The following is a 25,959-nucleotide window of genomic DNA, read 5'->3' on the forward strand; positions in this document are numbered from 1 at the left end:
TGCTCCAGCCCATTCTTATTCTTCTAGTTACTTCAATCTCGTGGTTCGGCTCCGCGGTTATGACGTGCCCTAAGTAGACATAGTACTTTACAACTTGAAGTGCACTATTACCTATCTCGAAGCGCTGCTCTTTTCCGAGGTTGTTGTACATTACTTTCGTTTTCTGCAGATTAATTTTAAGACCCACCTTTCTGCTCTCTTTGTCTAACTCCATAATCATGAGTCGCAATTCGTCCTCTGAGTTACTCAGCAATGCAATGTCATCGGCAAAGCGCAGGTTACTAAGGTATTCTTTATTAACTCTTATGCCTAACTGTTCCCATTCTAGGCTTCTGAAAACCTCCTGTAAGCACGCGGTAAATAGCATTGGGGAGATTGTGTCCCCCTCCCTTACACCCTTCTTGATTGTAATTCTGTTGCTTTCTTTATGAAGCACTATGGTAGCAGTTGATCCCCTGTAGATTTCTTCTAGGATGTTTATATATACTTGATCGACGCCCTGATTCCGCAGTGTCTGCATGACGGCTGTTATTTCTACTGTATCAAACGCTTTCTCGTAATCTATGAAGGCTATGTATAGTGGTTGCTTATATTTTGAGAATTTCTCTATTACCTGATTGATTGTATAAATGTGGTCGATTGTTGAGTAGCCTGGTCAAAATCCTGCTTGTTTATTTGGTTGATTGAATTCTAATGTTGTAATTCTGTTAGCAATTACCTTTGTAAATAGCTTCTATACTACAGAGAGCAAGCTGATCGGCCTGTAATTCTTCAAGTCCTCGTCATCTCCTTTCTTATGCATTATGATGATGTTAGCGTAAAGAGACTCAAGAATCCATTTGGCATGGTACAATGAAGCACATACTAATCCTGAGCGTAGGAAAGAGGGAGGGTCGATCTCTTTAAACCACCTCCCAGGCCTCATCACTGTTAGAAAGTTAGTAGAACTACATCAAGGTGTTATCTTTAGGACTTGCAGTTGAATATTGCTATAGTGAACTGTAAGTCGGTCTCTTCTTTTTTTTCTGCAGGTATTCACATTTGTGTTCTACCGTTTTCCTCGATTTGCTAGCATTATTGTGTACCATTCTCTCCATGCAGGTCTTCTTGTACAATAAAATGTTTGTTTCCTCAACAAAACATAGGTAATGGCCCAACAGCCCCGAGAAAAGCGCCGCTCGCTGCTCCGCTGGCTGGTGTCCCGATCGCGGGATTGTAAGACGCCGGCGGCCACTGGCAACAACGGCTCAGTGCCCCTGGCCTCACTGCCCAAGTCGCACACCTACTCTGGCGCCTGCTGCAAGGCACCCCGAGCCCAGCGATCACTGAGCGTCTACGATGTGGAGCAGGCCTCGTCCCAGAGGCCCCTGCTGGCACTGTGCAGACTTTGCTTGACCGTGGTGCCCTCGTCGGCTCTGTACCGAGTGGTGCACTGCGGATGCTATTTCTGCCTCCAGGTGCGTTTGAGCACATGTTCGTTTGGGCCTACCTACTGCACTGGCTTTTAGGTGTTGCAACACAAAATATTGCCAAAAGCTACTCTATCGCAAAATGAGCAGTACGTTTAGCTAAGGATTTATAGGTTTTAAAGTTGGCAGCAGCAGAAGGCACAAAATAAGACTATCGTTGTTGCTCCATTTGGCTCCTTTCCCAGTTCGGTGTCATTGAGAGCACAAGTGCCAGATTTACTATTGCGATGAAAAGAAACACAAACAGCGTGGCTTTTGGCTCTGTCGAATTCCAACATGCCTTCATTGTTATCAGGCCAAATTGTGCTTTCAGCCAGTATAACTGTATACACTAGAATCTTGCTCTGGCTCGTTCTGTTGCACGACAGTAGTGCTCCATGTGCCAGGCATGACTGCATATGATAAGAATATGCAGTACGATAATGCCAGCCCTAACAAGACTCTAGCGCTATACAGTGATGCCAGCTGAAAGCACAGATTTGTCTAGCGACATTCAAGGTGTGTTGGAATTCGACTGGGCCGAAATTCCCGCTGTTCGTGTTTCTTTCCCTCGTGATAGTACTATAAATAAATCAAATGTTACTTTGCATCGCTCTCGAGAAGGGTCACGTGACCAAAATAGGGGCCTGAGGTATACAAAAAATAAGCACATAAATCACGAGACCACACTCTGCGGCTTCAAGTACATACGTTGTGCCATCACCATGTCTTTCCCTAACAGAATGCAGAGTCCACGTGAGTACAGAAGAGCGGCGTTCATATGATACAATCTGCTGGAATATTTGAGGTGTGCAAGTTGTTTGCTTGTTTCGTCTTTGTGGTGTTCGTGCACATGATTTATTGATCCTCGGAACCGCCTCTGATATTTTTCTTTGTCTTAAGTGAACATAGGCTTCAGAATGCCGTTACAATCAAGTTCAAATGAACCTCGCCAGACACAATGGTATTTTATCAATCCTTATACGGTTTTGTGGCAGCTTTTGTTAGGTCTTATCAACCTTGCTAAACTTAGTTTGACAGCATGTGCCCATGTCTTTCTAACATTGTCTCATCCATTTTGATCTACTATCATTTACAACTGCTGGCACACACATCTCTTTATTAAAACTTATTATCATATCCATATATTATATGCACAAATCGTATTTTTTCATACCCGACAGAGCTGCAGCTACATCTACGGAGAAGTATTTCACTTTTGCCATATGAACGATTCCTATGAAATGGAATTCAACCACTTTTTTTCCTTTAGTGCTATAAAGGATGTTCCTAATGTGGCCGATTCTCTATATTTGCAATGTTCTAACATTCCAGTATGACAAATTCTCGAATTGTCAAATATTTTTCTAGTCACAAATCTACGTATGGCAGAAAGGGAGAGACGGAAGCTTTCAATGAAAAATTCTGTAAACAGGAGCTGTCTGCTCAAGCCGACGTTCAGACAAGTAGACTTGACTTCTTCAAGGCTGCAACAGCATCAGAGAACAGCCTTGAAAAACACTTGTCAAAATAGTAGCTCAAGCACACAACCCCTGTGTATGAATTTTTGCAATTACAAGGTGTTACACACGCTTTTCTTTGCCATAGCATAAGTGTATTTGTGTTGCAGTGCACGCGTCAGTACCTGACCGTCAGCATCCGTGATGGCAATGCCTATATACCATGTCCCGATGACAAGTGCCCGAGTGGAGGCATCTTTGAGTCTTCAGAGGTAAGGCACGTCACTCAATACGGAGTACTTTGGTGCTTGTAGTTTGCTCCTGTACTTACGATCCTCGCCTTTGCAGATTGAAAAGCTTGTCGAGAGAGATGTCCTGGAGCTTTATCTTCGATGCAAGCTTAACCGAGGTATGCTCTTCTGTTTTGTGTCATTCAAACTATGAGCGGGAGCTCAGACATTTCAGTGAAGGCAACCACCCCCTATGCAAATACTAAAGTTGCTTAATTGAAAAGAAAATTCAAAGCCATAGACACTGTTATGTCATTCAGTGACTCATTAAATGGAATCTTAGTTGTCTCTAAGCATCGTGGATTTTTAGGAACCTTCTTAAGCTGATAAACTTCCCTGAAAGTTCAAATTAATATTAAAAATGCAAATTACAATCCTAGTTTCAAAAGTGCTTAAACTATGAGAAACCCTTATGTGCAATATACTTGGAAACCACAGATATATAATTTAGCACTTTTACAGACAGGAGCCATCAGTGTGAGGCACAGTGTAATGATTTAATGCTGCATGCCCTGGAACCGGTGCTATTCAGTGCAGGATTCTCCCAAGAAATTTTTTTAGTGGTTGAAATTTTGTAAGTGGGGTTGGGGCAACATAAAGTTTACAAATTCAAGTTTTCAAACTTGCTCTTTTCAACACTGATTCACATTTATTTCTGGCCGTGCATTTGTTGCATGTATGGCATCCCTAGAAAACGGGAACAAGGGCTGCTAGCTCTGAAGCTCATGATGGTCATTTGCTAGTTTTTGTACACCTTGGTTGTTGGAGGCACTGCGCTCACTGGTTGATATTTGTTAGTGCGTCAGGTATTCAAAGGAGTCCATTGAAGCGTCTGCGGAAAGTGGTGGGTGGCATTTCCATTAGCACTCGCTGTGGGGCGAACCCCGATCCAGTGATGTGGGTTTCTGGCATATCTTGTGTGTCCATAATTTGTTGTGTAGCACATCTGGAAGTATCTTAATATTTGATTTTTTTCACAACTGTCAATGTGTATACGGTCGGTGAATATTGAGCAGGCACACAGGCTTGGATGATTCCAGAATGACAAACCTCGACCACTTATTGCAATGTTTTCAACGTACAGTGATATACAGACGTTCTTAGCCAATGCTAAGGAGCCAAAAGGCTCCAGTATTACTACATCAGAAGATTTCTCGGAAGCAGTGCGCAGGAAAAGAAAGTTTCTCTGGGAATTCTGCAGAAAGAATGCTTCTGATGGTGCTCACATAAATCTGAAATATGATAAACTGTTTTTATATAGACAAATGTGTACAATTAAAGTCGTGGCCAGGTTGTGCAAACTGTACCACGTATGCGTAGCTCTGTAGCAGACGTAGCTCTTCTGGTAGTCAATTGTCGTAGCATCAAAAACAAAGTGAAAGATTTCCATAACCTGTTATGGATGGTAAAACCAGGCATTGTGCTTGAAACCAAATATGGCTAGATGCTGACGACACTGAGGTTTTTTCAAGCTTTAGGGATGTCGTCATGGCGGTGGGTCTTGTGGATAGTTGGCTTTCTCAATGGCGGCACTTGCAAGGATGTGTGCTGCAAGATCAGATTGCCAAATGGAAAAACATCATCGGTGTGCTCATTTCCTCCTGCAAGTTCTTAAACTGCCATGACCGATTTTTCAAAGACACTAGAAACTGTCCATACTGATTATCTTGTCATAAAGTGGGGACTTTAATATTCGAGAGCTTTTGTGGAATGATCAGTCTTCCAGTGCAGGGGCTACATCTGCAGCAGCAAAGGAAAAATTCAACATACTTAACAGCTTTTCCTTAAATCAGATGGTAAAACAACGTATGAGACAAAATAATATCTGACTTGTTTTTAACTAATCAGCCAAACTGGGTAAAAATGGTTTTGGTGGTACTTCACATTAGCGTCCATAAAACTGTTTTGTGTGAAATGAAGCTAACATATGAAAAGACTCAAACAGCGGCATCAAGAAAGATGTATAATTTGTATTGTACATGTATCCCCTCTGGAGTACGGCCACTAGCGTGGGTCCGGTCTTAGCGAGTCGCAGGGCATGTGTTAACCGTCGCCGTGGCGAGATCACGGTACTGCTCAAGGTTGCAACACTTTATTGCCTGTGGCAACACCAAAAACGCAGTACGTAGACAGCCCGTTGCAACAGGGGTGGTGGGAAAGCAAATGGGCTTATCCATGCCCCAGGCAAGAAGTACAACACAGGGTGCCGCGAGCAGGTTTTCGTGGGCAAAAATGTTTCATGGGGACACCGGGACAAAAGGGCCAGGTCAATCGAGCGAGGGCGAAAACTCTGCTCGTGTTGGGTTTCAAAAGGTACGGGTCGGCGTAGTATGACCACGCACTAGGACACCGCACCGCTCTTCGGCTTAGTGTTCGAAAGGGGGGGGGGGGGGGGAGAAGAAAGGTAAGCGAACGAGCCTCAAACAAAAAGAGCCGACGAATGAAAAAGAAATGCGTGCTTACCCGATGTTGTCCCGGAGAGGTTCTCTTTCACTCTCTATGCGTGCGCGCGAAACATCCCGAGAGACTTTGCGCACGGCGCCACAGTCGACATCCACTATCGGGTGAGAAGGGTTAAACGTCACTACCCGCTCCCCCAGTGGGGCAGACTGCAGAGAAGGGGAGTCATGTCGGGACATGAGAACGCAGAAAGAGGCGGCAAAGTCCACGCAAAGGCGGCGGGCCAACCTCGGTTCCCACAAATTACAGCAAAGGAAATGTAAACCAGATAGGTCTTGCATTGGAAGCTTCCCTTCCAGAATTCCAACACTTTTCCGGTGCTTGCTCCTTTTTAAAAGAAAAATGCTTAACCTACAAGAAAAATATGTGCCTTTGTGGGTGCAGACTTCATGTCGTGCTAAATCGAAGCCATGGTTTAATGGTGAGCTGCGGCGCCTTATCGGTAAACGGAACAGGGTGTATACTAAATATAGGAAAACCCCCACCTCTGAGACTTGCCAGCAACTTGAAACCATCACAAAACTTCTAAAAACGAAAATGCATTATGCCAAAAAATAATTTTTTAATGCTCTGCCTTCTCGATTCATAATAACAAAGTTGTTCTGGAATCTTGTCAAACCTTATAAAAAAGATGGAGTGTGTATTCCCTCACTTCATCATGATGGTAAAGAAATAGAAAATAGCTCAGATAAGGCCAGCTGTTTTAATACATTTTTTCTTCCGCATTTTCATCCTGTTCGTCAAACAGCGTTTTGCCTTCGCCTACTAACAGATGTATGGCACATATGGATGATGTAGCTGTTGATGAAAATGGCATTCAGTGTCTTCTCGAACACTTAGATCCTAGCAAAGCAGGAAGATCGGATGGATTGAGAGGCAGTTTTCTCAAAATGTGTGCACCAAACATCACATCCTTCCTTAAGGTTCCATACTCTCAATGATTGAGAACGGGAAGCCTGCTACACGACAGGAAGGTGGCGTGCCTGTGTATGAATCAGGTCCTCATGAACTGATCAACAACTACAGACTGATATCCCTGACAAGTATAGCCTGCAAAATATTAGAGCACGTCTTGTGCAGCAATGTAATGACACATATAACCAATCAAGATCTTCTTAATCCAAGACAGCATGGTTTTAGACGAGAGCTTTCCTACATAACTCAGTTAACCGAATTTGTTCACGAAACTTGTAGTGTACTGGATGAATGCTCCTGGGTTGATTCGATATTTGTAGACCTCAGGAAAGCATTCAACTTCGTAGATCATGGGCTGCTCGTAGGTAAACTACGTTGGTTTAATATCAATGAACAGGTGATAATGTGGATTTGGGAATACTTGTCCCTGCGTTCTCAGTACGTGATGGTAAATGGCGCCGAATCGGGTATGGCTAGTGTAAGTAACATCTGGTGTCCCTCAGCGCTCAGTGTTAGTTGGGCCCTTTGCTCTTTTTATTATTCATAAATTATCTTCCTGACACCATTGCTTCTTCGATCAGATTGTTTGCTTATGATCTAATAATATATCTGGAAGTTACGAGCATCAATGATACCGTTATTCTACAAAATGATTTAGCGAGAATAGAAAACTGGTTTCGTGAATAACATATGCAAATAAATTTGCAGAAAACTATTCACTTGCATATCACAAAAAACGTATGGCACCAACACTTTATACTCTGTCTGGTTCTCCGTTACTAACTGATTCTCAGCTGGGCGTATTCCTTACATTATCCATGTGTTGGCAAAGTCATGTTGATTTCGTTACAGCAAAGGCATGTAAGGTGTTGGGTTTTCTGCAGCGTAGCACAAAGCTGTTTCCTCAGGCGGCCCACAATCTTGTTTACAAAAGCTACATCAGACCAATTTTAGAGTATGGTTGCACTGTGTGTGACCCTCCCACAAGTTCCGATAAGCTTGAGCGAGTTCAGAACATGGGTGCAAGGTACGTTATCGGTAGCTATAAAAGAAACCTTAGTATTACTGCTGAAAAGAAAGCATTCAAATAGGGGCTTCTAAAAAAAAGAAGGCATATTTTGCACTTAAAGCCTTTTCATAATATATATCATGGCCACATTGGAGTAGACCGCGATCAGTACAGCCTCATTATATAGCAAGACGAACAAATCATGGTTAGAGAATATAGCTGCAGGACTAATCTTTTTAAAAGCACTCTTTTCCCGCTGCAGTCGATTTTTATGCAATGTTTAGTTTTTATCACATAGTTTTTGTACTTTTTATGTCTGTACAGAATAATTGCATGTTTGTATTCTCCCTCTTTGCCTAGGTTAGATGGTCTTCATGTCATTCATGTGCGTTGACAACATTGTATTGACAACTGTGCTCTTAAAGTGTATGATGTACGAATTCTCTGTGTAACCCCCGCATTGTAATACCTGAATGGCACTGTGGGTATGAGTGTAAAAAAATATTTCGAAAAAGCCTCATGCAATGCTGCCAGTGGCTTTTCAAACGCAGCAATCTGTGTGCGCAGATGTGGAGATGGACCCCAACCAAACTTGGTGCCCTGGCCCTGGATGCGAGAGCATCTGCCGTGTCTTCCCACCACTACGTGACTGCGAGGCATCGCCCGTCCACTGTTCCAAGGTATGGCTGCACACCTTAGCTTGGAAGCATGCACGACAGAGGATGCGAGAGAGCGGGACTTCTGGTGCAAGCCCTAGTGAGTGGGTGTTACATTGTATGCCCAGCAGACCCCTGTGGCATGTCGCCTGCTGTCACTATGTGGTGTCACAGCAACAGACGACACACTAATACTGAGTATGAATAAAAAGCGTTTCTGCTAAATGCACTAAATGAAATATCATGACACCAGGGTGTGTCAGGTGACACTCGCCTACTTGTTTACGATCGTAAAGCTTGTAAATCGGGCACATTGCTTGTTAAGGACAGCTGTAGCCTACAATTCTTTTCTCATCGAGTATTTTGCATTTCCACTGATCCCACAGGGGCTGCCGATTTGGAGCGATTTTCGGAGCAGTAAAATTTTAGTTTTGGAGCAGTGAAATATTAGTCTTGGAGCACTTTGGAGCAGTGAAATATTAGTTTGGGAGCATTTCGGAGCAGGTAGTCTTGCTATTAGAAGCATTTTACAGCAGTAAAATGTTAGTTTTGGAGCAAATAATCTTACTATTAGGAGCACTTAGGCATAGCTATATATTCATAATGGAGCACTTCGGAAAAGAAGTACCTCAAACACTTTAATATTAAATGGACGCTGACCTAGAACAGAGGATCTTTTTAGATTGAAAAGGCTTCGAGAACTTTCGTGTCGTTCTTTTCATCATCTGCGTTTTTTTTTTTTTCCTTTAAACTTGTAGCTATGATGGATTCGCCTTTAGCGACAAGCGTAATCACGTTTTGCCATCATTAGTTACTTATTGTTAACGTCATCATTATTACCATAAGTTATTTTCCCCCATTTTTCGCACCAAAAAAAAAACTAAAAGAAAACATCGCAAAAAACAAATGGGGGCATCGCAACGCGAGCATTTGCGCTGCGGTCTCATAATGGCTTGGAGTGGCCGAACACACGAGAGTATGGTTTCCCACTAATGTGAGAGTCTGAAAGGGGAAGCCAAATGCTCCCAGACGAAATTTTGCATCATCAAAACAACCAGCAAAATATATTTCCGTCAAAACAACTCTCGTATGACTTCCTAGGACACACGTCAACGGACGGGACGGTGCAGCTGTCTTCCGCGAAAGGGCGGGTCAAAGCTTTGGCTTTGCTCGCTACTAGATTCTTTGGACAGGAACGGCAAAATGGTTCTAACCTTTTTTACGTCTTTATCATTTTTCATCCTGCCGCTGCATCAGCCATGTGCCCTCAGAGCTTGCAGATCGCTACCACATCGCTGCAACCGCGGTTTTGTGCGTGGCGGTTTGCGGCAGATACGGTAGTTTTGTTTTCAAGCCACGTGCCTTCAAAACCAAGTCGTTTTATGATATCTATGGTCGCAACTGCCGCTGTTTTCTCCAAAGAGTTTGCGGAAAGCAGCGCTGCTTTGACTGGCCGAACGGTGGCCACGTGCACACTTTCGGAGTTCTGTCAGTAATGTCGCCGCCATACATGATCGTGTCGAACGACCGCGGTTTTATTCACAGCGTTTGTGGCAAAGACAATCACGCGCGACCAGCACAGTGCATGTGCTGGTCGCACGCGTACTTCCGAAGCTTCGAGCACACTGCACTGAATAGGCCTTCGTTCGGTTTCGGTACTAAAGTTCATACCGCACGCCGCGATTAGGAAAAGTGTTCGGAACATTCGAATTTTGGCCCAATGGACACATAAATTTGGCTGGGAAATTTCGCGGATTCGTATCTGTCGTGGTTTTGCATCACTAACCCCCATATTCACAAATGCTCCTCGACTCGACCTTCACCCTTCACTTGACAGAGTTTAGCACTGCGCCACCACTCGGCTGAAAATGACACTGCACCACTCAATAATCGCAGCAGACTATCGCTGATATGCAGTGACTTGCCGTGCCTAGAGATGGCGCTCCCATCGGCTTTCTCAAGTGAAGGCGAAGCATTGAGTGAAGCGAGGTTCTAGAATACGGGGGTGAGACTCTACTGTAAGTTTATATGAACGCCTCTCAAATTCATTTATAATACGGTGGGCTCGCAAAAAGCCTGAAACAGACTGGCCTGCATTTTTGTCAATGCGGCAAGATCTCGCACAAACATTTCGATTTTCGGGAGATTTTCATGGCAACCCTACACACGGAAGAAACAGCTGCAATCCAATAGTACATCAGAGTAGACATAGCGTGAGAACAGAAGGATGACAAAAGGACGTTGTGTTCTTGTGCTATATCTATCGTCGTGTCATACAACTAGCCCAAACCATCACGCTTCCGGTAGTACAGCAACTAGAATTGTACCGGTAGTCTCACGGACAATGCGGGAGACTTCGAAAGTATGTGGTGATGATAACACCAATACATATAGGCCGTTTTTGTGGCCTCCGCCACCAGCTACGGCAATGGGCTGTAGCCAATCGTAGAGGCCACGCTATTTTACTAATGAAATATTTTTCGTAAATATCGGGCAAGATTTGTAAAACCGTACATCTTATGGGAAAATCGGAAGAGTTGGCAGGTATGCAAATGCCAATCTGCGACGCACCAGTGCCATGCCTATTCGGGGACTCGCTCACTGGATTCCGTGCCCAACGGTTGTGCCTTCGCCTTCTCCCGACACTGTGAACCTCTCGCTGATTGGTACCCCGTCTTCGGACTCCTTCGACCGTGTCCCCATCTTTCTCTATCTTACCTTTACTTCTGTAAGTGGGTGTCCTCATCTCTATCTCTATCCCTTTAAATCCCTCCTTACCTCCATCCTTCGTGAGCCACTGTTGAGATGTCGTACTATGATGCAGACAGTTACAAGGTGCACATTTATCTTCTTTTTTTCTCATTTACGAGTCACTCCCCCTCCCCCCCACATCTCCCTCTGACATGTAGAGACCCTTCTCTTTTCCAACGCCACGCACAGAGAGCAAAAAAAAAAAAAAAAAAAAGCTGCCGTGGATTGCTGGTTATCTCTCAAACGCCGATCTGCTTCTCTCCGCGTGCAAATGCTCCTCCTTTCTTGTCACGTGCTGGGCGCGCTGCGACTGCGGCGCAGGGGGTAGCAGCGGAGGTGCAGTCGTTGTCGTCGTCTTAACATCTAGTAGGCCGGTTCACAGGAAGGTAAAGAATTCTCTCATTAGACTCGACCCCTGTCTTCAGTAAATAAAACATTAACTACAGTTATTTAAATACTGCCACAATTTCAGTGTCTAGCGATTTTAAGATTTCTGACGTCGTGCCAAGAGCCGCATAAAACTGCCCAGCGAGCCACGTGCGGCCCGCGCGCCACAGGCTGCGGACATCTGAGATGGACAGTCTGGCGCAATTCACGTCGATTTTATCAGGTTGGCGTAGCAAATCTCGTTAGGCACTGAAATGGGATCTCTGTATTTCTGTTAATGGCGACATTTATTTAGTTCCGAATTAGTTTTTCTTTCTGCACTTTCTGTATCTGCCCAAGATACTGCTTTCAGCATTGGCTCATTAGGAGTACCTCTGGCAGTTGGGGATAAGAAATTGAAGGGACCTGTACAGCTAAGGCTTGATGTGCTGCTGGCTGTTTGGGAGTGTTTAACTTGTGTATGCTTATTCGAGGTCTTGCACACGCGTTTACATTGCTATTCTAGCTTGAGATCTCAGCATGGATGGAAGTACTTATTGTGTAGCTCACTGCAGCTCTTGTAGTGATGACCTTCCCACTTTGCAGTGCAAGCTCACCTTCTGCTCCTCATGCAAGGAACGCTGGCATGCGTACCAGTCCTGCGACGAGTTCCGGAGGCACTTTTCTGAAGATGAACTGTGAGTGCACCTGCATTTGTAAACATTCCGTTAGCGCTGTCTCTACTAGGAATGTGCAAATGAAGCAGTGAGATGCTTCACTCAGAACATGTTTGCATTACATTAACAAAACATTGCCTAAGAGCTCATTTCGCTAGCGTTGGTGCTGGCATCGTCGTCATTGTTGTTGGCTGTTTGACTTTATTTAACCACGTGACAAATACACGAAAAACACATTGTATACGTGGTTTGGTGCGAAGGGAAAAAAGCTGCATGTCACAGCTTGACTGGCCCCTTCATCCCGTGAAAAAGAAAAACCCAAGTTACAGAATTACAAGGTATTACGGGCAGCCAAAAGGGACAATACAAAAAGAACGCGCATGTGGCTCATGACAGCAAATAATAAAATAGCAACTCCGAAATACATACAAGACTATTCATAACAAAGCAACGAATTAAACAAAGTAGCCATAACAGAAATCCCCCAGCATTCATAGAAAACACAATCAGTACGTCCAATTCAACATATCAGTTTTAGACAATATACACAGGTTACCAGTAATTAAATTTCATTTGTTCATCACACTTGGAAAACAGTAATGTAGCGTTTCCAATCCATAATTAGTGCGAGAACGTGGTACATGCCAAGGTTCCGTTTACCGAGTGACTCAAATGGCAGGATTAGGCTCCAAGGCAGCCAATGTACGTAAAAGGGTACTTCCTCGACTTATTTCTGATGTAAAAGATGACAGAAGCTGGTATTCGTAGCAACTATCAGTTCTTTATATTCTGTACTTTGCAAATATTGGAGCAGTGTGTGCGTTATAGAATACACCTTCAATACATCGCAAAGCATTTTTTTGTAATATGACCAAGTCATTTAATGATGACCAAATAAGATGACAATAATGCAAATGGAATGAAAAAAAGAGCATTGTATACGAACATTTTTTTGCTTCACAGGTAGTATATTCTGGCATTGACGCATCACACCTAAAATTTTACAATGTGTGTGACTACCATGCCATGAGTTTGTAAAAATGGATGCGTGAGAGTTTTAACTGTTTGGGAAAGAATAATTTCGAGTCTATTAAGTATTAGTTTCTGAGAAGTTCAAATGCTTTTGATTTCGCATGGAACAGTACAGCCTTACATTTAGAGCAATCAATATGTAGAAAGGTTTCCACAGTCCAGGCATATACTTCATTTAGTATTTTATTTGCAGAAACAATGAGGTCATCAGCAGTTTCTCTGGAAAAAGTATACTTGTATCGTCTGCATAGATTACATATTCTACAGAGCTGTAAATGCGTACAATATCGTTGATGCAAATATTAAATAATAGAGGCCCCAAAACGCTACCTTGAGGGACACCATTCGTAACCTTTACGGCTGATGATAGCTCTTCGTTTATTGATACACATTGTGTTTTATTTGATAAGTAGCTTCTTAACAAAGCCAAAACTGTACCACGAACGCTGTAACAGTGAAGTTTTTTCAGCATAATATCGTAGTTTCTCCTGTGGAATGCTTTGGAGAAATCTAGGAATATTCCTAGCGTAAGTTCTTTTTGCTTCTATGTTTTTCAGACTCAATTTCTTTTGGTATAGTAAGGCACTTTCGGTTGAGAGGCCGGGCTGGAAACTGAACTGTGATGACGTAATAATGTTGTGTTTGTTAAATAAATTAGACAGCTGAGCGAAAATAAGTTTTTCGCATCCCTTAGAAAAAAATCTGCAAAATTAAGATTGGTCAATAGTTTCCTAAATTGTTTTTGTCCCCGCCCTTATATGCAACTGTCACCTTAGCATTTTTCACCCTGAGAAAACAACCTAGTGGTGAACACGAGATTGTAAATATGAACTAACCATGTGCATATAAGATCTAAAATATGTATTATCGGTTCTTATTTTAAGCCGTCTACGTCCTTGCTTTTACTTTTCTTGAAATGCTGGAAATCGCTGACGACCTCTTGCGCATCTGTAAGATTAAAAACAGTGAATCATCTAAAGCAGGAGGCAAATAACCTAATTAATCACAATTATGACTGCTGTCAACCAGTGAGATAAAGTACTCATTAAATTTGTTTGCCAGTACTGCACCTCTGCATACTTCATTATTAATCACCAGCTCACTAATATCATTAGTCGCTAGTTTGGTAGATATAATAGCATTTATTTTGTTCCTTATTTGCTTGGAATCAGTGACGCCGTTGAACATCTTGAAGTGGTAATTGCGTTTAGCTTGTTTTTGTAGTTTTGTCAGCTTATTTCTGCATACCTTAAGTGCTTTGAATTTATCCGGGGTCTCGCTTTATCAGAAACTGTTGATATAACCTATTTTTCTCTTTTATCATATTGAGCATGGTGGAAGTAATCGTTTTGGTCTCTTTTAAGGCCTTACAAGTAAAATGCTTTTTATACACCGAACACAGAGTATCAATAAAAAGATTAAAAAGCAAGACTAAACAGGACTACACTGGAAGAACTACACAGGACTGATTTCATCTCTTAAAGATAGCATTTGTCGATTTGTTTAAAGTGAATGGCAGGAAGGATTTGACTCCTTACACTGAATGTATTTTCTAGAATTAGATATATGGGTTATTGATCACTTATTGGAGTCCGCAGGACGCCCGTTTGCATCGTGTGACTTGTACTATTCGTGATAAACAAGCCTAGTGGAGTAGAAGTAGTATCAGTTATATGTGTTGGAATGATAATTACATGGAGTGATAAATACAAAGAAAGCAAGCAGGTCTGTTCATGTGTATTGCTACACATATTTATGTCAAGATCACTTCCCAGCACTAATGTGTAATTAAAATGGTTTACCATGGTAAATATGTTTTCTAAATATTGGATAATTGAATCAATATTGCTACTTGGTGGCCTGTACATTACAACAATATAGCATTGATATTGCAAGGTTAACGCCTCACGGTCATTGGTGCACAGAGACAGATATTCATGATACTCATATGTTATTTCAGCCTTGACATGTAAGCATACACCACCGCCAGTTTTCGATTTTCTGTTTCACTACGGTACCAAGTTTATGTGATCATTATTACGAAGATAAAGAAATTGATTCATCAAGAAATAGGAGAAAGTTTTCTTCTTTGGGACAAGCTGATTGCGTGTTAACATTGTCACGGGGTCGTGACGTGGCTGAAAATAGGAGACTTTATGTTGGGATTTAACTGTTTATTTGGGCGAAACTGTGCCCGGTAAACGGAAAGTTTGATTACAGTAGCAGTCTTGCACAGATAGCAGTGAACGGAGCGTCGGCCGTCGATCAACTACTGACAAGCGGCAAAGTGTGTCGGCATTTATACTCTTGCCATCGAATATTCTAGCGTTATCGCTGGCGGTGGCGTAGGTTCTAGAATAATCTGTACAGTTCGCAGAGTGGGCGTGATCTGATCTAAATTATCTGCTAAAGTCCGGAAGCTTCTCGAAAACTGCACGCACGTTTTGCACTGAGAATTGTGTAGTGTTTTGGGGCGATAACAAAACTTGAGAAATGGAACGTGGCAATATGAAGAAATGTCAGGGGCTGCCTATGACGGCCGCTTACATACGAGTTCAATTCAGATACACTGGAATACATATGTTGCCATATCTCACAGCAGAAACATAAATCTATTGTTAAGCTAGACCACTTTAGCCAGATCCACTTCAGAAGTTTTTGTGAAAAAAGACCAAATAAATAAATAAATTTACCGTATTTACTAGCCTAATCCTCGCACTCGCATAATTCTCGCACCCCCCAAATCACCCGACAAAAATACGATTTCTTTTTTTCCTTGAGTGATTATCGCACCCCCGAAAATTACCTCAATAATGTCGTCTGTTCGTTCCAGCCACTGATGATGATAACGTGTGCCATCTCCTAAGCATAGAGTGTACTATTATTGCACCGAAATTCAATCCAATCAAATCCAAGCCAAAGTGGCAAGTGTGCGTTGCGGCGTGATTTGTATGTTGTGTCTGTAATCTTGTTACATTAAGGGGTGATACAGAAGCTACACGGCTGCTTTTAAGTTGAAAGTGATTGATCATGCACTAAGCAACGGCAACAGGGCCGCCGGTAGGTCCTTCGGAGTAGACGAGTTTTGTGTTCTCTACTGATGACGGCAGCTGACAGCCACCAAGACTTGTTGGGCTTTCCTTGTGCCCATGACTGAGATTGATGATAAACTTTATTTCTTCACAAGGCAACTGCGGTCGATTCTGTTAAATGGCAATCAGTTTAGTACTGACGTCCTTGTCCTTCGCTTACCTTTTGCGGACTCCTGTTGAGCGATGAAACGCTACCGCTACGCCCGCAACGCCCACAAGCTTTGCGTACAGTATTCTAATTCTCTACTATTTGCTTGCGCCTTTTGTGTCTCAAATAAATCTTGCCTTGTGTTGAACCTGTGCTTTTATTGTTGAGGTTAGTCTTAATTAGTACTTCTCAAAGCTTGCTGCTAGTTGCTGGCGTGAGAATCCCGACTTGCGGCCACTTAGTTTTTTTTTTCGCTCTGTACGTTTTCGTGGAAAGTTTTCCTCGCGTAATTCTCGCACCCCCCAACTTTGCATCGGTTTTCCGCCAAAAAAAAGTGTGAGGATTATGCAAGTAAATACGGTACACATAAAACAGATGTCCTGCCTGCCTTCCACATGAAGGTTCTGCCCTGTGATACCCACACATATTTACATTCCTTGTCACGCCTTGCTAGCCGCACCTTACAAAGAAGAACCTTCATTTCCATTCACAGGGTTACTGTTTTTAAAGCAAAGACAAGCACTATTCAGTTTATAGTCTTTTTAGCCGTGGCCTGTCTCGCGCTGTTCTAGAGAGGAATCTGACGGTCACATTTTATTTTTTTCTATCTTTTTACAGTACAAGGTGTGGAACATTAATGTCGTCATCAATGACAGTAAGCACTTAGCAATGTTCGTGACAGTTTGCTCCAGGTTTTCTTTTTCCATTTGAGGGATTTTGACATTCGTATTTGGGCTGTATTGTTCCAGCACGACAATTTCTTCTCTAGCTTCTATCAGGGCCCACTGCTGTTCTTCACTTCCGACATTGCACACACTCAGCCTTCTTACGTTATTGGTAAGAAGGCGAAGCTCAAGCGTCCTCCATCTTCCTTTCCAGCAATTAAATACAAATTTTTATAGTAGTAAATAGCACATGGCTTTTGTTTAGTTATCTTGCAGTCAACTTGGCTATACTATCCAGTTACATTGTTATCTTTAATGCAAATGATTTCTGTGGAAACCCGCAAGGTGGCGGAAAGGTTGAGAAAAAAAAACATTCTGCCAACTTACGGTTATCTGCAGTACTCATTAGCATTACTTGCGTTTGTGTGCTTCGTGTTGTGGACGAATTTACCCTCGCGCTGCCAATTGCTCAACTGGTAGAGAAACCACTTCAGAAAGGTGTTGGTCCCGGTTTCGAACCCCGGACCAGGACGAAGTTTTCAGCAACGAAGAAGCTTTTCTTTCCGAGAAATCTGTACGGATTTTCTTGTGGCTTCATGCTACAAATGGTGGTTGTCTTCTTTCCCTTTCATTGTTATCTTTGTTGCAGTTCAAGGAAGAAGTAGTGCTAGTAGCTATATAAGAGGAAGAGCTGCTATAGCTAGACAACACAGTGTTGCTGATTCGTTCTCATGATTCGTGTTCATTCTAAAGTGCTTAAGCAGCACTGAAATATATCAAAAAGCTAGAAAGTATACACTTTACTACGAGGCTAGGCCAGATGTTGTGAGCACATGTGGCGAATGAGGGGGCACTCGGCAATTTCTATCACTCAGTTCCCCCGAAGGCTGCCACAAACTGGTGGTACAACTGGAGAACTCTACCAGCCGTGAAATTGGCATAAGGTTACCAGTATGAGTTGATCTTCAATGGAAATGTGATTGTGTTCATTTCAATAATGCAAGCATTCTTGGTTGCCTATGCCCAGCATGGTGCATACAAGATACTAGCACATTTTTGTCGTGTCGCACTATACACTCGGGCAAGAACTTGGAATTGTAGACACCTTTTAAAGCCTTCTGGTGCATTGTGATGAAAAATTGGTTAACCCAAATACATGCAGCTTTAATGTAGTATTCTTTATCATGTGCTGTTATTGTAAATGAAGCAAGCAATTGTGCAGGAAGAAACTTACTGGTACAATACGAGGGACTTGGCAACCACTTGGTACATGTAACACTCTGCCATATGTATGTTTTGGAGAATTCAGTAATGTAGCTCACTCAGCTGCATTGAGGTTGTTTTCCACATTTATTGTACTGTGAGCAGTCAATTACGAGCAAAGTGATACAGATGACCTTGATGAAATGTTGAACATAATTTTTTTTAACATACTATAAAAGTTTGCATCCTTGGCTGGTGCTTCACTGCAAGCGAGGGATGGACTTCTTACACTGTGTGGTAATCGCAGTTCTCTTTATCCTTCAGACAAGAAAAGGAAATGGGCTTGTTTGCTAGAAAGTTGGGGTATGAGTTGAACTCAATATTCTGTTCCTAGTGTGTCACTTAGTGCATGAAATCTTTTCAAACGTGTCAGGCACCCACTACGTGGCTTTTGTAGTGGGTGACTGGCTTTAATCCATGTAGTCATCACGATAATCCCATCTTCTGACGCCCAATGGCAATGTACGCTTCTGCAATGCATTATTATGGCAATATTTCATGTTGTATTGTGGAGCATGTATACAGGATGCGTGTAAGGCATGAAAGTTACTTTCACTGCATCGCCAAGCACAGGGTTTTCCCTGCATTCACAAGCAGAGGCGTGTGGTAGAACACCCGCTTGCCACGCAAACGACCAGGGCTCGATTCCCACTCAGACCCGGAAATAGTCATTAAATATTTTATTTGCATATTTCTCGATTTTTTGCTCACAACCGGTGATGCTGGAATTTCTGCGAAATGAGCTCTTACATACTGTTCGTCATGTGACCCAGGGCTAACCTGCCAGGCGAGGAGTGTGGCCTGATAAAGCGCTGTCCACGGTGTCACATTCCCATTGAGCGGGACGAAGGCTGTGCCCAGATGATGTGCAAACGCTGTCGACACGTGTTCTGCTGGTACTGCCTGGCCTCCCTTGACGTGAGTAGGGATGCATTGCCGTAAATTTTGTGTGCTCTGTGAAGCCATCATCCTTCTGTGTTGTCTGGGTTTTGCATCGTCTGACTTACATTGCTGCATCTGATAAAGGTGTGAGCTAAATACTTGTACTCTTATCTTTTGCTCTCTCCCTTTCCAGGATGATTTCCTGTTGCGACATTACGACAAAGGGCCTTGCAAGAACAAGTTGGGCCACTCACGGGCATCTGTCGTTTGGCACAGGACTCAGGTGTGTCATCATGTGAATGCGTATTACCATTTCTAAAGAAGAATTTGCTGTAGTATAATGGGTGAAGAACTATGGCATGTGTGACAAAGTGGACAAGTAACTCGATGACCACTTTCGTAATCTCTTTAAAAGGCACTTTTCTGAACTTTACATCTCAATAAGTTGCAAACAGCGGAAAGCAGTGGGCGGAAAAAAAGCTTGCGAGCTCTTTGACAGGCATTCTGTATACAATCAAATATACGAATGCAAAAGCATTATGCCTTGAAAGCTATTTTGCTGTGATATGTGGCCACCCTAGCATGTGTGATGGCTTCCATGCCCACTTGCAGTGCGTTAACATAGTAGTATATTGCATGCGGTCCATTCTCCCTGCTACTTGGCTCATTTGTTTCTCATTTCCATGCTGTTTACATATACTATACGCCCAGGGCATTTAAGCTAACCTATGCCAAGTGTACTCCTTAATTACATGCACTATTAATTAAGAAAAACTGGAAAAATATTAAGCAGGGCAGTTATCTTTGCATAGATCAAATAATGCTAAGCTACTCAATAAAGATGTTACAACTTTTTTACTGCATTTTTATTAGCTAAGAAGCTTATTGTTTCTTGTTAATCACTCGGCTTTGGGGGACATTAATATACATCCTGACATGAAATGTACAGCTGAGATCATTACTCGATTAGTTCAAGATGCATAGCACATGTGTTTGTTCGCGTGATACTAGGTGCACGTAAGCTGAAACACCCTGCATCTGATATCTGCATTGAGAGCTTATTAGCTGCAGTGCAACCCAATAATGATCTCAGATATAACGATATATAGGTTATAACGATCATATTTCGGTGCAGTTATGATTTTTTATGCTACCCTTTGAAACTGAGTCCAGGTGCAGCGAACATTTTTCCGCGCTTCCTACTTATACAACGAACATTTCCGACACTGTCGCGGTAAAAATATACGAAGCGCATACGAAGCGAAAAAAAAAAAGTAAAACAGGCATTCTGAAGCATGTGATAGGCGTGCTCTTGTGTGCATTGCTGCAGTTTGGTTGGGGCGGAAGATATCGCAGAACGTGGCGAGCACCACACACAGATTTCGGATATTGTGAGTGAGGTGGTTCACTTTTAAGACGTTTCTTCACAGGCAGACCGAAGGAAATGGGGACAAAAGCTAAAAGAAAAACTAGGAGGCAGCATAGAAAATTGCGGTCAGCTTTTGCAGGGCGAACTTTTCTGACGCTGTTCTCAGCATCTACGACCGCCGCCGATAAACCAACAATTCCTTCAAACGCAAGAAGCCATAATTGGGAGAAGCGATAACTTTTCTTGCATGAAAGTTTTCTGCGAGGGTCAACTCTTAGACACCACCACATTGTCGGCTTTCTTCTATGGCGCGTTCCATGGACAAGGACGCTTTCGTTTCTTGCCGTGCGCTTGGCGCGTCTTCTTCTTTAGACGAGCATCACCAGTCATGCTGGCAAAAAGATGGAAAGTCGTTGCCTCGATCGCGTAGCACGAGCGGGAAGCAGGCGGACACACGCGCGAGACGGGAGCCAGCGGCCGATAAAGAACAACCTGGAAAAAAAAATCGCAGCCTCATTGGTCGCATCAGCCAGCTTGGAAGCGAGAGACGGGGAGGGGGGGGGGGGGGGGCTTGCCTGGCGCGCACGTGCTCCGGCCAATGAGTGTTCAGGAAGGGGGCTTCAGAAAAGGGGCGAGGGCAGCCGTTCCTTTCATGTGACACCATTTTGAAGGGTGGAAAAATGCGCACAAAGAAATCACCTTCAAAACAAGCTCAACATGGTGGCGATCGGCCAACTGCTTCGCCAGCGTCGCGCGCGTTAAGTTCGAACAAATTTTACTTTTCGCGGGGCGTTTCGCAACTCCCATAGCGACTTGGTAACATATTTTAACCCATTTATTGATCAAATTTAGCATTCACAATTTCAGAACACCTGCATATAGGAATAAAAATCGAAAAATTGACTTTTTGGTCACTTTTCACCATTGTAAGGCCTGCGTCCCCCCTTAAAAGTTTTTTCCACCTCTCGGTAACGGCAAAGACCGATCGATTAGTGATAACAACTTCCCCGCGGTCGCGGCGATGCCTTAAAGGGACAATAAAGTCAAATAACAATTTACGTCGGAGTGCAAGCTCAATGCATGACATCTAAAACGACAATATTATCAATAACAGTGCCATACTTACCGAGAAATTAAACGCACAAGAAGACAAGCGCCGCAGTAGGACATTTTTAAAATTATGCCGATGGCATTAGATGGACTGCCTACAATTAATCACTAGTAATCGATCTAACTGTACTAAATAAAGAACCTTCTGTGCATCAAGAGATGCACTAAAATGCTGCTTGTTCATTTCAGTTTCATTCATGGAAAAATGAACTGCCGGACACTACTATTGGGGAATGGCGCAAGTGGTTAAAAAATAATTTTTATGTGGTTACGCGGGATACATGGTGCCATCTAGCGGGGCGCAGTTGAAACAAAAAATCTGCAATCTCGAAGCCAATGGGGGCAAATCGATCAATTGCTGTTGCTGCTGTGGCTCTCGCTGCTTTCGGTGCACTGCTACTAGCGCAGTAATGCCGGGCAACGTTGTTGTAACGCAATAGTAACGTGAGTCGGTTCGGTTGGTTCGCTTCTTGAGGCGGGTAATTTGAAGTTTGCCAACCCCATGCGGACCACTAAAAGGTGATTTTATTTCAAAATAGGCCCTTCCTAGGCACAAAAGTAACACTACGAGGTTTGTGGACCGCTATTTCAACAATCAATGTCGACTTAATAGTTGCCTTTTGGGTTGCTTTAACGAATAAGCATAAAAAAGAGCTATAGCGAGGTGGCTGGTGGCGACGAACGTGCCAACAAGCACGTCATGGTGCCGTTCGCAAGTTCGTCGCCTTCTGCGAGGCCGCTTGTGCACGTTGCTCGCAAAAACCGAACAGGCTACCCGCCGCATTCTAGCACGAGCACGAGTGAAACATGTGCGACCGCACAAACACGCCCATACATTGAACTGCAAGCGAACTGGCATGCGACGGCGGGAGTAGCTAGAGTAAGCGACATACTGCATGTAACTAGCCAGGGATGACTGGTTCTAAGTCAGTGGATCGCCATTCAGTGGAACGGCGGGAGTTCATTGCAAACGGGTGTCATTCAACATGCGAAAAGGCTTAACTTGTCAGTGGAGGGGTTGTTCTCACTTTCTAATAAAAGATACACACACAAAAAATTGTTTTGGCCACTATGTGGCTGTTTTTATGAGCGAGTCCATATACAGCGAACTACTGATATAACGAGCATTTATCACGGCACTTTCGAGTTCGTTATAAATGGGTTTGAGTGCAATTGTAAGCAAATGTCTTTGAGAAATAGTGACAAAGTATAAGAAGCTTCCGTACCACTTGGGAGATTCCATAGAGCACAGGGGAAATTTTTCAGCTTGGACCCATCATGTGAAGCCATTATCTTGCCCAGACCTGTCAAAGTAAATTGATAAATGTGCCTTTAAGAGTGTACATGATTAGGCACCTGTGTGTTTTAACATATCCCAGTCGAATCTCATTAATTTGAACACGCTTGATTCGAACTTACGGTTGATTATAACTGATGCTGTGGTCCCGTCGAAGCTTTGTGTATTCCAATGGGTGAAAGCGCAAGCACTTGCAATGGTTAATTCGAACATACCGCGCTCCGAAGATGCTCTCAGCACCACGCCCAATCCCGCGGTGGCGCCTCCGACACCTCAACACTGAGCACAAAGGCTGATCTGCCATGCGCCTGTGCCACACTTCTCCCATTTCCGTCCCTGTCACGTAGAGACCCTTCTCCTTTCAACGTCTCACGCAAAGAGAGAGGGGAAAAAAAAGAAAGCTGTCGCAGAGTGTTGGCTCTCACTCTCAAATGACGATCTGCGGTGTGCCAGTGCCATGCTTATTCCTTTCCTGTCCCTGCCATGTAGAGACCCTTCTCCTTTCAATGCCACTTGCGAAGAAAGCAAAAAAAAAAAGCTGCCGCGGAGGGTTGGCTCTTTCAAATGTCAATCTGCGTCTCTCCGCGTGAAAACGCGCTGCACCGTACTCCCTACAGGGCTGCAGAAATTAGGTGCCTTCTTCCTCTTCTAACCACTACCACCACCTCCTTTCTCGTCATTGTTGTAGGCCCGTGTGCTCAGATTTGGGTGCGCGTTAAAGAACCCCAGGTGGTCAAAATTTCTGGAGCCCTCCACAACGGCGTCTCTCATAATCATATGGTGGTTTTGGGACGTTAAACCCTACAAATCAATCAATCAATCAATCAAATCCTTTCTCATCATGTGCCGGCTACGCTGAGTCGCAGTGGAGAAGCAGTCGTTGTTTTTAGAGTGTGTCGGCGCTGGACATTGCCGCGCGCAACTTCCCTTGTCAGGAGAATGCTGAAGTAGAAATATTTTGCAAACTGCGTGCCAAATTGATTGACTCCCTGCAAGGGAAACGTGTGCAGACGTGCATCTCCAATTACTTCAATTAATAATGGATGACCTGTGATTTGTGAATAAATGTAAGTCTTCTGAAACTTCCCTCTTGTGTGTTAGCTCAATGCACATGCGCCACTGCATTGTGAGCCCTGTTCATTTAGCTTTCATTCATTCGAACTTAATTTAACTTTGAACAAATTTTGGGGCTCCTTCGAGTTCGAATTAACGAGATTCGACTGTACTGTAAATCTGAAGCGACAATAAAAAGTACCGCAAAAAATTATTTTTTTCTCCCACAGCACATGTAATGCCAACATGAAAAGCCTGGCAAAGGCGTCTTAAAACTTCTGGGAGGGCATCTTATTTTGCTCTTGAATGCAGACATCTGCCAAACAAAAGTGTGCCAGTTTGGCCCAAAACAATGACAGGAGGTTTAGCATTGCATCTTTGCCCGGCAGCAATACCTGGAGGCAACGTGCAGTTGCTGTGCTGTGGTGCTGGATGTAAATATCAGCAACAGCACGTGCTTTGAAATGAGGGGAAAAAATTGGAAACAGCATATGACAGGTTTGGCTCATGAGAGTGAATAGAAAGCGCGTAAATAAACCATGCATTAGGGCGATTTGACTTTTATACTGACATATTTTTCAATCACGGCTGGACAATGGTGAGTCGTAGATGCAACTCTTGTGAGCACATTCTTTTTTTGTTCGTTAAGCTTATAGAAAGCTAGTTTACTTTACATGTTACTAGAACTCTGTGCAAGTTGGGTGCCATCTATGGGCCACCAGGTCACATCAGTGAATCTGCTCTTGACCGAAACTTGAAAGCCCATTAGCGTATAGGTGCATCAAGTTGAGAGCCTAGGCCCAACATAGCAAAAGTTGTTTACCTGGCTTTCAAGCCAGCCTTGGCATCCATAAATTTCACTGCAATATTCATTAGAGGGAACTCTGGCTCTGTGTTGATGCAGCCACGGGAATGACAAGTACAGTCAATGTCCGATTTCCCCAATCCTCAAGGGACCGTGAAAACATCTGAAAAATTGGGCAGTCCGGAAAAACGAATGCACATGTAAACACACCTTTTTTTGTAGGTATTTTTCACAGACGAAGAGGGTAACGGCTGGAGTACAAGATTGCCATTGAAATTCAGCCAATACATCATTTAGGTTGCTCTGAAAACAGCCGTTTATATAAAGAAAAATTCGTCATGGCCGGCGCTACTTCATAGATTAGCACTTGGGTGCAAAAATGTCACCTATTTTCTTTTGCATGGCGTTCCACTTGCCGGTTATCATGTCTGCCTCAATTTCGGTTAATGTCATGTTGCTACTGTACACCGATGACAGTGTCATCAGTGCTCGCATAAACTCGGAGCTTGTTGGCTGTGTAGAAGCTCTTCGTTTTCGGTGTCAGAGTTGTCGGAATCTTCTGTAACTTGACGAATGATTTCGTCATCGGTCAAGTCGGCAAATAGCTCAAGGTCTTTGTCAGCGTCGGCAAAGCCCTCGAAGGTTGTTCCGGCTGAAATCCACATGCCGGCAGCACGCAGATCGTCGTAGGCAACATCCGCAGATGGCAGTTCCTCACACACGCTGTCCACTTGAGGCGAGATCTCGGCATGGAGTGTGAAGCCCGCGTGGCGAAAACTTCTGCAGAGTCTCTTGCCTAACCGCCTTCCACGATTCTGCTAGCATGCCAATGGCAGACCTGAGGTCACCAGCGTAACTTTTCTTGTTGTCAGAGCAGAGCACCATGCAGCTGAGCTCGCATGATTTGTAATGATGCTTCAAGTTCCGAATCACGCCTTGGTCCATCGGCTGCAGGATTGCTGTGGTGTTCGGTGGCAGAAATTCAATCTGTATAGCCATCAGGTCCTTCATGTGGCCATGCATAGTGCATTTATCCACAAACAGCAGAACTCTTCAATTTTGCTGCTCGAACCTTCTGTCCAGCTTGCGCATGTTCAGTTTGAATAACTGCTGCGTTACCCACGCCTTCTTGTTAGCTTCATAGAGAACGGGCAGAATCGCTGCCCCCATGAAACATCTTAGATGCTTAGACTTACCTATTACTAGTAATG

The 25,959-nt window shown here is 43.5% G+C and overlaps 1 protein-coding gene and 1 long non-coding RNA gene across 2 annotated transcripts in view; one reads left to right on the forward strand and one right to left on the reverse strand.

Annotated features, from left to right (window-relative positions):
• The window catches only part of LOC119163337 (putative E3 ubiquitin-protein ligase RNF144A-A), a 49,724-nt gene that overhangs the window by 18,583 nt on the left and 5,182 nt on the right, over nucleotides 1-25,959 (forward strand). Inside the window, exons 2-8 of the mRNA XM_075873004.1 lie at nucleotides 1,146-1,457; nucleotides 3,079-3,180; nucleotides 3,257-3,317; nucleotides 8,150-8,262; nucleotides 11,962-12,053; nucleotides 19,006-19,150; nucleotides 19,308-19,397. Of these exons, the coding sequence (XP_075729119.1) occupies nucleotides 1,149-1,457; nucleotides 3,079-3,180; nucleotides 3,257-3,317; nucleotides 8,150-8,262; nucleotides 11,962-12,053; nucleotides 19,006-19,150; nucleotides 19,308-19,397 (912 nt within the window). The 5' untranslated portion in view covers nucleotides 1,146-1,148. The remainder of the gene's footprint in view (nucleotides 1-1,145; nucleotides 1,458-3,078; nucleotides 3,181-3,256; nucleotides 3,318-8,149; nucleotides 8,263-11,961; nucleotides 12,054-19,005; nucleotides 19,151-19,307; nucleotides 19,398-25,959) is intronic.
• Nucleotides 11,936-24,904, reverse strand: LOC142771494 (uncharacterized). The gene is made up of 3 exons (XR_012885957.1): nucleotides 24,767-24,904; nucleotides 22,820-22,897; nucleotides 11,936-12,063 (listed from the first exon to the last, which is right to left on the reverse strand). It is a non-coding gene; the product is annotated as an uncharacterized LOC142771494 (long non-coding RNA).

This window comes from Rhipicephalus microplus, chromosome 9, assembly GCF_043290135.1.
Source record: "Rhipicephalus microplus isolate Deutch F79 chromosome 9, USDA_Rmic, whole genome shotgun sequence".
NCBI lineage: Eukaryota > Metazoa > Arthropoda > Arachnida > Ixodida > Ixodidae > Rhipicephalus > Rhipicephalus microplus.